Raw genomic sequence first — 14,553 nt, 5'->3', positions numbered from 1 at the left:
ACCAGATCATGTTTGCCCCAAATGGTTAGCATCAACTCGTCAAATGATTTGTTTTATATAGGTACATGTCTCATGTTTGTTATTACCCAATTCCACATTTGGTATGAGCCAATTCCCATGTTTGGTATGAGCCAATTCCTATATTTGGTATGAACCAATTCCCATATTTGGTATGAACCAATTCCCATATTTGGTATGAGCCAATACTATATTTGGTATGAGCCAATTCCCATATTTGGTATGAACCAATTCCCATATTTGGTATGAACCAATTCCCATATTTGGTATGAGCCAATTCTATATTTGGTATGAGCCAATTCCCATATTTGGTATGAGCCAATTCCCATATTTGGTATGAGACAATGCCATATTTGGTATGAGCCAATTCTATATTTGGTATGAGCCAATTCCATGTTTGGTATGAGCCAATTCCATGTTTGGCATGAGCCAATTCCATGTTTGGCATGAGCCAATTCCCATATTTGGTATGAGCTAATTCTATATTTGGTATGAGCCAATTCCATATTTGGTATGAGCCAATTCCCATATTTGGTATGAACCAATTCCCATATTTGATATGAGCCAATTCCCATATTTGATATGAGCCAATTCCCATATTTGGTATGAACCAATTCCCATATTTGGTATGAACCAATTCCCCATATTTGGTATGAACCAATTCACATATTTGGTATGAACCAATTCACATATTTGGTATGAACCAATTTCCATATTTGGTATGAACCAATTTCCATATTTGGTATGAACCAATTCCCATATTTGGTATGAGCCAATTCTATATTTGGTATGAGCCAATTCCCATATTTGGTATGAGCCAATTCCCATATTTGGTGTGAACCAATGCCATATATGGTGTGAACCAATGCCATATTTGGTATGAGCCAATTCTATATATGGTATGAGCCAATTCTATATATGGTATGAGCCAATTCCATGTTTGGTATGAGTCAATTCCATGTTTGGCATGAGCCAATTCCCATATTTGGTATAAGCTAATTCTATATTTGGTATGAGCCAATTCTATATTTGGTATGAGCCAATTCTATATTTGGTATGAGCCAATTCTATATTTGGTATGAGCCAATTCTATATTTGGTATGAGCCAATTCTATATTTGGTATGAACCAATTCTATATTTGGTATGAGCCAAATCCATATTTGGTATGAGCCAATTCCATATTTGGTATGAGCCAATTCCATATTTGGTATGAGCCAATTCTATAATTGGTATGAACCAATTCCCATATTTGATATGAACCAATTCTATGTTTGGTATGAGCCAATTCTATATTTGGTATGAACCAATTCCCATATTTGGTACGAACCAATTCCCATATTTGGTACGAACCAATTCCCATATTTGGTATGAACCAATTCCCATATTTGGTATGAGCCAATCCCATATTTGGTATGAACCAATTACCATATTTGGTATGAACCAATTCCCATATTTGGTATGAACCAATTCCCATATTTGGTACGAACTAATTCCCATATTTGGTACGAACCAATTCCCATATTTGGTAAGAACCAATTCCCATATTTGGTATGAACCAATTCCCATATTTGGTATGAACCAATTCCCATATTTGGTATGAACCAATTCCCATATTTGGTATGAACCAATTCTATATTTGGTATGAACCAATTCTATATTTGGTATGAACCAATTCTATACTTGGTATGAACCAATTTCCATATTGCTAAAACTATAGCACTTGACTGATGCATGCATGATTTTTGATGATGCAAGAAAATCTCCCTTTCTCCTCAGAATACATGCTGCCACATGATGAACAGTTGCTGCATCCCTCCTCTCACCTACCTTCCCACCCCTACTCCCTTTTCTAACCTTCCAAACTGTGATGTATCCCAGATAGACTTGCAGTATTGCATGTGAGTGCACCGTATGTTGTACCAAACCAATTTGGACATGCAAATTACCTCCTTTGTGATTCCAGAAACTCTCAATCCTGAGTGCTTTCAAAACTACACTCATCATCAGTAGTACCCTCTCCCAATCTTAGTAGCTGTCATAAGGAATGCAACTATTTTTTTAATTTAGTCATTGGTATAGTGTTGGTGTCGTTCGTATTTCAATAACATGATCTGACGTAATTTTTCCTTCTTTTACTACGTATATTACACACAGACTTACGTGAAGGTAAAATACAACGAAATGACATTTATTTGATATTTGTGTTTACGAGTTCATCGTCAAAATCAGAGAGTAGTATTTGTTTACATTGATTAAAAGTGTTTTGTAAATATTAGGCATCTTGCACGTTACTCCTCCCTGATAGGTCTACTATCATGTAAATAAATGACATGCTGTGATGTCACTACAAACAAAGCAACTTCTCGCCAACATTGTGCCTCGCGCAGTGTATGCAAATGGCGCTGTGACGGTGTTAATCGTTAATCATTTGTGAACAAACGAAAGTTCACATTTCAATCAACAAATTAAATCATATGTACCACTTGACATTGTTGGCTTCCGTATCAAATTTGTACTTTTAATGTTTGAATGCCGTGCAAAAATTTTTTTTTCAAAATTTATTTTGGACCAAATTTCATTATTGACTCCATGTTTTGACCAACTTGTGGTTTTGTTTGTACTGTTGTCACCTCATAATATATATTTTGGGTTTCATTTCCTTCCATGATGCAGAGGTCAAACATCCTGGAACACTTTCTGGTATATGGTTCCATGTTAAACTCTCTTCGCCTTCAACTTCGTCGTAATTTTTTCTTACAACAAAATGTTTGCCCGTATAAATTTATTTTCTCAGAATTTTTTTCCACCATTATTTGTTTCTGAGCTGAAAACATACAAGATTGTTTTGAAAAAATTTGGTATAAAGCTTTAAAATTGTTTTCTTGCGTGACAAGGAAGTACGACCTCTAGGTCAAGGGTTATGGGAAATGACCTGTTATATTGTGTATCACAGAGAAACAGTCTATCGTATCAATTGCACTTCACTGTGTATTCAGTGTAACCCTGTGCTCACTATTGGTAGCTCCTAGCGTACATCAAAATAATGAAAATGTATTTTCCAATCAGTTTTTCACTGGGCACGAATTAACCCAAATTTTCCCAGTTCATGTACTTTTACATTGACCAGCGTTAAGGGTTAATATGCTTCAAAAAGGTTTTAATAACCTCACTATGTCAATGTGAATGTAGAGATTTTTCTGTGGATTTCCTGTATGTGATAGATAGTTATACAAGAAGACTTGCGTACTATCGTCGGCAGATTTGCATCTCAGAAACTCATCTCGAATTCAAAAGCAGCAAAATAACTAAAGGTCACTGAACTTTTAACAGATTCTCGTAAATAATGGGGAAAATACGCTGACCCTCAAATACTATAGAATACTCACTTTTTTTCACTTGAAATTTATTTCTGAAGCGAAAATAAAATCTAGTGAAAATTCCTTTTCCCGCTTTAAAAAAATTAACCAACTCAGTTAAAATAAATTACAGCTGAAATGGAGTTCGTTTCAAGTGATGTCACAAAGCATGACCGAATTATTCATGAAGGTATTTAACTCGCACAAACCTACGAGACTGACATATTTATAAACGTTGTGGAGTTGAAATAATGTTGTACAGGGTTTGTTCAGACAATGAACGTTTTGTGATTCTGAGAAATCGCAAAAAAACAACAACAAAGCACTGCCAATGCACTGTGAAAATTGTCCTTGTCGCTTGTGCTTGTCATGCACATTTGATCTGTTTCAAGAACTGAGTACTATTCTACAATAACGCGAGTTTTATTTCTAGTAAGATTTTGTATTTGTGACCATATTTGGTCGTCTCTGTGATTGGTATGCTGTACACAACACCGAATGGGATATGAGGTGTATGAACGTACCAAATAACCTCTTTCCCAGATAGACAGTCTTGGCCGTGTTCCTCTGCGTCAGCACTCGTGATGCTGTATATTCTGTGCACAGCTGCGTGCATTGAACTTTTAACCCTTTCTCGTCCAGATAATTCACTTATTCATGATTTCCTGAATTAAGATTTATTCAGTTATGCATCCAGCTGATTGAATATGATCATTCTAATATTTTGCTGAAATGTACATTTGCTTCAATTTTGAACTTTCATATTTGTTTTGTTTGAGAAGATTGATGAAAGTGGACAATAGCGGTGAAAGGGTCGAAGGTCAATTGTCTTGCAGCTTTAGTTGTACTGCGTGTTGTGTCCTGTTTGTTCGTACTTTCAAACTTTATTTTCATTTTGAATTGTAGGAAGCGCTTCGACGTCAAAGAGAAGAAGATACAATCAAGATAGAAAAAGAAGGGGTAGGCTAAACTATTATGGGATGTTGCATAATTTCGCTGTTATTTTAAAGATGGACTGTGATATAAAAACATATGAAATAAATCGTGTGAGGGAGACATAGTCGGAGAAGGGTGGGGCTTGGAGGTATACTACATTACTGTGAAAAGAAATGAATAAAATTTGACTGGAGGTGAAATATTGTTCTACTCTGGAACTCAATGAGTTGTTCAATAAAAATTGTTATGCAATAACATTTTGCTTCTCTTTATTTAGTTATTATAATTTCTTTGATATTTTCGTTTAAAACAATGATTCATGTTTACCGTATTTGCCTTCAATTAGGCGCCACTTTGTTACACTTTCATGTCACGGTGGCGCTTATTTGTGGTTAAATTTGAGCAACTTTGTTTCAAATGGCGCTTATTTCAAGCACTTCAAGTTCTAGTACCGGTAACTGTGTTACAAGCCATTGTTTTTGCTCCATTCTGGTGATAGATTATTGACAATATTTTACATTACAGTCTGACGCTTAGTCACTGTAGCCTTTATTTTAAATACTGAGTAAATGACCCATTTTCAGACAGTTTAGAAAGTTTGGGTATATTGTGAATGGAAACCAAAGTTTACTTTGGGTTAAAGGTCAAAAGTTTGAACTAAAAGTTTTTTTTCATTTGATGTTGCGTTTCCACTCTTTCCCAGGATGCATTTCACCAAGCATTGGCAGACCGAGGAATGATTGTGAAATTTGACGATAGAAGTAGCGCTGAGAATTTGGTGAGTATTAGGTTGAGTGCATTTTTAGTCCCTGTTCGGACGTAGTCCGAAAACGGGGACTTATTTTTGCCCTGTGTGCGTCTGTGCGTGCGTGCGTCCGTGATCACCTGTATCTCGAACATGCATGGACCGATTAAGTTCAAACTTCACTCATACATCACACATTATATGGGACATATGCATATGCATTTTTTTCATGATCCGATTAACGATAGCCGAATAGCGGCCATTTTAAGGCCGAAAATGCATCAAAATCACACATTTTCACCATTCCGGACCCGGATCTCAGTTATGCATGGACGGATTTTGTTCAAATTTGGTACATACATTAAACATAATAGGACCTTGATGCACGTCATTTTTTTTTTGGATCGGGTTCGAAATGGCCGACTGGCGGCCATTTTGTTTTAAAGAATTCTGTTCTGGATCTGTATCTGAGATATGTTTGGATTGATCGAGTTCAAACTTCACACACACAAGGTACATCATGTCACAAATATGTATGTGCATTTGTTTCATGATCTCATTAATGATAGCCAAATGGCGGCCGCGTTAAGGCCGAAAATGCATTGAAATCGCACGTTTTCACCATTCCGGACCCGGATCTCAGTTATGCATGGACAGATTTCGTTCAAATTTGGTACATACATTAAACATAATAGGACCTTGATGCACGTCATTTTTTTTTCCGGATCAAGTTCGAAATGGCCGACTGGCGGCCATTTTGTTTTAAAGAATTCAGTTCTGGATCCGTATCCGAGACATGTCTGGATTGATCAAGTTCAAACTTCACACACACATGGTACATCATGTCACAAATAGATATGTGCATTTGTTTCATGATCTGTTTAACAATAGCTGAATGATGGCCATTTTAAGGCCGAAAATGCATCAAAATCACGTATTTTCACAATTCCGGAACCGGATCTCAGTCATGCATGGATGGATTTTGTTCAGATTTAGTACAATGTGTTGTACATATGCAGGTGCATTTCGGTCATGATCTGCTTTGAATGTATATGTCACTCAAATATGAACGGAACGGGGACGTGTCATTGACAATGACTTGTTTATTGTGATTCAAAAGTTTTCATTTTAAAGCGCTACAATTGTGGCAGCACATCATGTTGACGATATGGTGCGAGTCATTACGAAGCTTTTTACAAAGTTGCGTATGATTGGCTACCCAGCCCTTAACAGTCAGACCAATCAGAGAGCAGTTTGTTAACAGTTTTTTTCAACATATATAATATATATTTTGACTCATCTGTATATGGGACCCTTGCAACTGACATTGTTTGTGTATATATATATATGGATATTTGGTCAAAAATGGATCATTATTCAAATAATTGTGCATGGAAATTAATAGATGTCGATAAGGTGTTACATGCATGGCAGGCCTTGTTTTTTTAAGACAAGTGATCACTCCTCGCCTATCACTCACCCATAACAAGACTCCGAGAAGCTGATTATCACTCTCCCAATTCATCCAATCTTGAAGAGATTTTAATAATGCAGTTAGGGAACCATTTATTTTAGAGTGCTTAGGAAAGTCATTATTAGCCCCCAGGTTATTTTCAAAAGCCTATGGTCTGGCTACTACTGTAGAATACTTTATTTTAGCTGGAATTAATTTTCGCTGAAAAGACATTTTAGGTGTTTTGTATGGAATTTATTTTCACTGATTTACAACAAGTTGAATGTAAAATATAGGAAAAAAGGTGTATTCGCTGGATTTTATTTTCACGGAATCATTCCTTCAGCGAAAATAGTGAAAATTAATTCCAAGCAAAAGTATACAGTATACCGGTATATTGAAGTGCAGTCATTGTTAGTTTCTCTTCATCTTTCTTACTCGCTTTCTTTTTTCTGACCAGGATGGAACTTACCATCGAAGAACAGAAGATCCACTTGCCAAGGTAACCTAAAAAAAAAACTACATTGATTTCAAATTATGCTAATTAATATGCATTGTTTGCAGTGGTGTGCTGCCAAGCAGAGGTCGTTTCGATTTTGAACTGAATCCAAATTCAGTAATTGTCATAAACATTATCATTTCTAACCTGTTTAATATCACTGTGTGTATCTAATATATAGTAATTGTAATTATAAAAAATAATATCCGTCTTGTTTCAAAAACTGTTACACTAATTACATGTCTAATAATGCTGTGTTATTCCATATTTTCATAAGGACGGATAACATCAATTTCCCTCAATATTCAGAGGTACAACATACCTGTAACTTTAGTACTATACCAATAACTTCCCCTCCCCCATTATTAAAATCAAGCATGTGAAGCTATGTATAGACTAATTCAATAGCGCCCTCTTTGAACATTTTTGGAGAATCTTACATCAAATTGTTTTGAGGATTTGCTGTTTTTGGAGACGCTGATGTTTTTCTTTTGTAATGTTTGAGTTTGAAATGGATGGGATTGATTCTCCTTATTTTAAAGTACTTTGCTATTCACTGATTGGCTAAATTTTGTGATATTAGTCTTGTGCAGCCAATGAGAAGTTAGGTATTAAGATGTACTGATTTGACTTGTTTGCTTTTTCAACAAAATTATTATTATCTTGTCTGAGTGTGGGTCTTTATTGCTTTTATCCGATTTATTGAATTTTGTTTTAATTTTAAAAATATGCATCTTTATTATATTTTGTTCATGTTAAATTCAAAACAAATAATGTCAAAAAATTATTAGTTGTTCGTACAACAAGATATGATATACATAGGGTGGGTCACTGGCATTCTTTCTAAAATCGCTGCTCCATTTGGCTTACATTTTCTCCTTTATAAGCATTTTTCTGGTTCATTGTCAACAAATCATCTCATACATTGGTTACTTCACTCCTCATCACTCATCTGCATACAGAGAAAACAAGGACCTCCCGTCATGCCAAAACCGGCCAGGCCGCTGCTGGGACCGGTCGGTACCTCATACGCGGGATATTGGAAAGACGATCCAGAGTACGCTCGTAAAGAAGCTTTGCGCATTAGTCGTCTGTCCACCGCCTCAACATTGTCATCACTTAGCCCTCCTATTTCACCAGAGGTAACGATATCAATAGCGTCTTTGCTCACTATATGTACTCTGTGATAACAGCTCGTTGTAACGTGGTGGTGGTGATTATTAGCAGCTGTTTCTTTTGGTTTTAAATTTCTTTTTTTCTTTTGGTGCTGGTGATTCTGTCTCAATTGCTTTTTTGGTCTTTGATTTATTATTATTTTATAAGGTTTTGTTTTTCTTGTGGGTTGCGCTTATTCTTAACATCTTACTTTCTCAACATTTTCATTTTTATTGTCAGTATGAAAATCGCTGAAAAAGTGTAAAGTACAACTTTCCTGAGAACTATACTCTTAGAATGCAGGGCCCAAATATTTTGTAATACTTATTCAAACATCTAATTGACTGACTGAGAAATGCTTGAAACTTCTAAAAATATTTTGCACATTTTTGTTTATTTTTTTCGATTATTATTATCATTGTTTAATTCAGACCAAATGAATACAATTTCTCATTACAGTAAATGTTTTGGTTGAAATTTAAAAAAAAAAAAAAAAAAGAATACATTTATGTAGGTTAATTGTGAAAAATGACATGGTTAAAAAAAGTATATCAGAAACAGTACGGCACGTAACATGTCCAAAATGTAAAATCAAAAACCAGTTAATACCATATCATTTTTAAAACTTATGTATTTGGATTTAATAGATAAGATACAGTGAGATATAGCAATGTTACAACCATATAGAAAAGTTAATGTTTCTATTTCAGTATAGTAATATTTATTATATAACCATAAATAAATTATAATTTTTTTTTTTGGTTTGTTAATAATGAAGTAATACATGGATTTTGAATGCTATTAGAAAGATTCATTTTCAATCATCATGAACATAAAAATGTACATTTCGTTTTATTTGGTTTATTTACATGGCTTCAAATTATAGTATTATAATTTCTGAATTAATTTGAATCCCTCCAATTAATAGTCTAATTTAACTATATATCTGACAGTGTGATGTGAACTGGTGGAGATCATTCCTAACATTAATTAATCACCTAAATCCTATCTTTAAATCTAAATCTTATCTCTTATCTGTTGTGGACACATCTCTCGCCTTTCTAAGTTAAATATTCACATCCTTGACACGCTCTCCTCCAAACTGGTTAGTAGTGACATTCAGGACAAGTTCAAGGTTAATTTCAGTTGCCATTTAGTCCTATGACAGGAATAAGACATTTTTATTTTACAGTTATTGCATAACCAACATTCATATGTTTTGTTTTTGTTGCATGTGTTCGTTTGGTTTTAAATAACACATTTTTGTTTTTTATTTGTTTGCATGCTACATACTAACTAAATGCATGCTGTATTTGTTCAGTAGCCATGTCTCAAGCCAACGACAGTTGCAAACAAATTGTTATTGATATATATTGCATATCTGTGTATAATTATCTTTACAATGATTTTCTACTTGCTGTTCTGTCAAGAATGGGGAGTGTTAAGGGAGGGGGGGAGAAAGAGAGGGTTTGATGTAGGATCTGTGACTGCCATAGTTACATTTTTCATCATTGAAATAGCGTGAAAATGCATGAGGATATCTACGACAGACTTTGTACTTGTATTTTTGCTGGTATCAAATTTCGCAATGAAATGTTTACAATATTTCCTAGACTCAGCAACTAAAAGTTATCTCTGGGAAAATTATTGATTGATGCAGTAAAAACACTGAAACCTTTCTTGGGGTATAATTATCAATGATTAACACGAGTGGCCTGCGTCACCGTGGTAACTCCTCCACTGATACTCTGTGTCTCATGTGCTATGTTTTCACTCTGTTTGGTATACATTATATCATGAGAAAAGGTCAACACAAACTAAAGCTTGTGCTAGTATTTATGCGTGGTAAAAGTCGGGCATATTTCTATTTTTTGAAAAATAATTGTATTATGGCTGATTATTGTTAGCCCTTCCCAACATAACGAGGTGCAATTCGTAGTGCTAGCACCAGATGTGTCTGCCATTGTAAAGTGTGGTACAATCTGATTAAAATCGTGTGCAAGTGGCAGGTCCAGTTGCTTTCAGTTTTTTTTTCAACAGTATGTGTCACTTTTGAATACTGTAAACCAATTTAATTTTCACTGATAAAAATGTCCTATGGTATTCTGTATAAAAACCAAATTTTTTGAAAGTCACTGACACTCTGTGTTGTAGGATCCCAGAGAAAATTTGACTGAAAATTTCACGTTTTTCACTGATTGTGAAATTACACTACATCTGACCAAATAGCTATGCAAACCAATTAGAGCCTTTCTTTCTAGAATGCAAGTTCTGGTCTCTGGTCACTGATACTTGAGTATTTGGTCAGTTGTAGTAATAAGCGATAAGTCGTAACAAAATAAGCTCTTCCCTGATTTGCTAAATCTTGTGATATTAGTTTTGTCCGGCCAATGAAAAGTTATGATTATGATTTTAATCAGATTCAGTCTGGTATAGCCTGTATACTGGGAACACATTAATTTGTACCATGTAATATTTCTAATTATGCCTAGCCGTAGTACATGTACATGCAAAATCAGGAATTTCTTTCCTTTGAAAAAAATAATAAATATGCACAAAACACAAGAATGACTTCCAACACTCATGCTTATTTTTATTGTAAATTTTTTGCAGCCTCCAATTGACAACAAAAATGACCCAATACCAGAAAAATTTTCATTCAGACAAAAACAAAAACATTTTGAGAAAAAAATAGAACAACAAGTTCATCCAGAGTCACTTGACACACAAGGTAAGGTTATTATAATTCAGCATTGCTATCCCATAATGCACTTCATCTTCACAGCTGTTTTGTATTCGATCAGTGTAAACCTTTTCACCACTTTTTCTATTTTTTCATCAGAAAATCAAAATTTTTTGAGTGAAAACTGAAAATTGACTTGTGTGTTTGTTCCAAAATAAGGGTTCATTTCCAGAAATATTGAAGAATAAAAGAAAAAAACTGCCGAAAAAAATTGGGCAAGAAAGTCTGGTAGTGAAAATATTAAAAATGTACAAAGCTAAGAATATTTGGTGGTCATATTTGACATCAAAGTTTTCCTATGAACACAGTTATAATAAGTTGTCTACTCTTGTCCATTATGACTTTTTGGCTGACTATTGTGTGAGAAATAATATCATTCAGCCACCGACTTTTGTGAATGGAGTCTTCTGATCCAAATCTTCAGGAAAGCCCTGCAGTTTTGTTTTTTGAAGGTGACAGATTTTGATAACGGTGCTTAAACTGTGAAAGCTAATATTTCTGTAAATGGATTTCTTACGCAATAACAGTTTAAAAAGAACATACAAGTTTAGATTATACATCCTCATATGGCACCAACAGATTAATTATTTTGACGAGAATCAAAACGTCAAATATTTAGGAAATCTTATGAGGCCCCAAAAAAAGTTTTACCACACCCAGAACAAAAATTTTAAATTGTTTTTCAAAGTTTAACATTTATTTTATAATACTTTTGAATACATGCATTAAAGATTAATTTGAGTCAACAAAACTAATATGATAAAATATGTCTTATTCTGGCAGTGTGTGTGAACCAGACTGTAACTGCACATTTTTCCACATCATGGGAGAGATCTAATCTTGTTAAATCTGATTTTGTATCTCAGCGATCTAATCTTATTAAATCTGATTTTGTATCTCGGCGATCTAATCTTATTAAATCTGATTTTGTATCTCAGCGATCTAATCTTATTAAATCTGATTTTGTATCTCAGCGATCTAATCTTATTAAATCTGATTTTGTATCTCAGCGATCTAATCTTATTAAATCTGATTTTGTATCTCAGCGATCTAATCTTATTAAATCTGATTTTGTATCTCAGCGGTCTAATCTTATTAAATCTGATTTTGTATCTCAGCGATCTAATCTTATTAAATCTGATTTTGTATCTCGGCGATCTAATCTTATTAAATCTGATTTTGTATCTCGGCGATCTAATCTTATTAAATCTGATTTTGTATCTCGGCGATCTAATCTTATTAAATCTGATTTTGTATCTCAGCGATCTAATCTTATTAAATCTGATTTTGTATCTCAGCGATCTAATCTTATTAAATCTGATTTTGTATCTCAGCCAAAAAAATAGCATTAGTCAGCCAAGAGGATCTCGCGAAAATGAGAGAAGAGGAAGATAAAAAAATGATGTCAATGTCTCAGGAAGAACTCTTACGATATCAGAGGGATATAGAATCGCCAGTGACACCCAGTGAGAGGAATGAAGACAACTCCTTTAATAGATCTGGAGATAGCCTTAATGCATCTATAACTAGGTAAGAGCCAATCAGCTACTGGCATTCAAGTCATGTGATGGGTGTGTATTCTTGGTTCCTTGTAGATAAGGTACTCTCGAAGACAGTTTTCAGTTTACCTTACACTATATTGTTAAAGAGCACTGCTGGGTGATAAGATTTTAGTTTTGCTTTAAACTTAGCGTCAAATTGAATATCAAAACGACTAAACCAGCAAAGTGAAATGTCTAAAAGTATCACAATTATGGTACAATCAAACTGCCCATAAATGACAATGTAAAACTTGAAAGTAGGGATATTTTACATGTATAGATTCCTCACAAGTACTCCAAATTTTCATAAATTAAAAGGAATCATTTGTCTAGTTTTTTTAAATCAATACAACCCACAGTCATGAAATTTCCCAAAATAATGCTGATTAAACTACTATACTATTGAAACTATGAAGTTGAACTAGCTGACTACTCACTCTAATTTTATCAGTCCGCGATTTCAAAACATCATGTTTTCACTAAAATTCTAATCAGAAACTCCAGGCTTGGGTATATATTCTTGTATATTAAATAACACCTCGAAATAAAAGTTTGCCATCCCCTGCAAAAAGTTTTTTTTTTTTTTCAAATAAAGAGAATTATTTTGGTGGATGGATGCATCTTAATACAAATTCTTACTGTAGTGTGAAACCTGCACCAATTATTGTACTTTTAATTTTTTTTGCAGCATAAATTGCAAGTAACTTCAATTGAAACATTATGTGCTCAACTGTATTTGTTCTATTAGTAGGACAAATGTATCTGCAGCCAAATTAATATAAGTTGATCTTTAATAATCCAGTATACCATACATGGAATGTTTAATAATTTTGTACAGCTATTAAAGATGCACTTCTGATACAAGCAAAGAAATCTTTTTTTTATTCTGATGCATGAAATCAGTAACATTCGTGACATGGCTTCTGGAATTTAAAAGTTATTTGTCGATGCAATGTTTCATGTTCGTTACAGCGTCCATGTGATGTATACAACGTGTGTAAAATACGACCACTGCTCTTTGATTGCTGAAAATTTCTTGCATAAGTTTGTGTCTAACAATTCTGCCTAGGTGGTAAATCAATGTTTGTGTGCGCAACAGTCCTAGTCGTTGCCGCTTCTAACTCTGCACCGTTGATTTCTTGTAGCTTTAGCTCAATCTCTAGTACGCCAAGTGAAGTGCGAACGGCTAAAGCAGAAAAAAGGTATTTTGAGCGCTTGAAACACGAAGGTGCAGTCAGTCCGAGTAATAGTAGTATGACGTCAGTGACCTCTGAAGAATGTGAAAGGTCGCTGTCTCCTGCGGAAATGAGGGCCTTACAAGCTGAAAAGAAAGCTGCATGGAGAGCTGCTAGGTAAAACTGCAAATCACTAACTACTGTTTCACTCATGTGACTGTGTTTATTGGTCATGTGATGTGTTAAATAATCACTAACTTATGGGAGCTTAAATTGTCATTTGCTCTTGCTAATCAATCATTGAGTAACAATCTATAAAATGACATGGCTGTTAAAATTCGCTAACCTATAAATGAGTGAATCTGTGAAAATAATGATTTGTGTTCATCTGTTTTTTTTTTTATATATAGAGGCTTTATGTGTTGCCTGTTTTTGCCGTCTTTAATGGGTCTATAACCTAGCTGTGATTTAGCGGCTCCAGGGTCATATTTTGTGGACCTTTACAACTGTGGTTCCAATCATGTTGAACAATTATAAAAACTGGCAGCGAATGCATTTCAAACCAACTTTCTAGAATAACTGGTCGGAAAACAAAAATATTATTACAATGTTTATCCAGTTCTATTCCCTCCAGTTTTGATTGTTCGTAAAACTGCTATGTTACTTCTGTGCAAAAGCATAAGAAGTTCTAAGAATTGTTAGCAAATATTGAAGTGCTGGGTGTTATAGGCCAGAAGTAAAATTTTTTAAAAAAGTGAAACAAAAATAATCAAAACTAAAAAAAAAAAAGACTCATTGTTATTATTAGGTCGTAGTCAAGTATTGGAAGTAATTTACATATTATTGTTTTCCGACCAGTTATCTCGTGCAATTGTTTGAAATGTACTCATTGCCAGTTTTTACCATTACTCGTCTCAGTTAGATCCATGGC

General features: G+C 34.3%; 1 protein-coding gene across 5 annotated transcripts in view; it reads left to right on the top strand.

The window, feature by feature from the left end:
- Positions 1–14,553, top strand: part of LOC100370729 (protein scribble homolog) — a 111,501-nt gene that overhangs the window by 89,836 nt on the left and 7,112 nt on the right. For 3 of the 5 annotated variants that reach the window (XM_085507931.1, XM_085507930.1, XM_085507932.1), the window contains 7 exons: positions 4,282–4,335; positions 5,015–5,089; positions 6,970–7,011; positions 7,971–8,150; positions 10,777–10,894; positions 12,241–12,436; positions 13,593–13,799. In XM_085507931.1, coding sequence (XP_085364057.1) covers positions 4,282–4,335; positions 5,015–5,089; positions 6,970–7,011; positions 7,971–8,150; positions 10,777–10,894; positions 12,241–12,436; positions 13,593–13,799 — 872 coding nt within the window. The remainder of the gene's footprint in view (positions 1–4,281; positions 4,336–5,014; positions 5,090–6,969; positions 7,012–7,970; positions 8,151–10,776; positions 10,895–12,240; positions 12,437–13,592; positions 13,800–14,553) is intronic. The other 2 variants (XM_085507933.1, XM_085507934.1) reach the window with 2 other exon arrangements.

Source organism: Saccoglossus kowalevskii, chromosome 14, assembly GCF_978046115.1.
Source record: "Saccoglossus kowalevskii chromosome 14, keSacKowa6.1, whole genome shotgun sequence".
Lineage (NCBI taxonomy): Eukaryota > Metazoa > Hemichordata > Enteropneusta > Harrimaniidae > Saccoglossus > Saccoglossus kowalevskii.
Note: the sequence above shows the minus strand (reverse complement) of the source record. Positions and strands in the feature narration are given on the sequence as shown.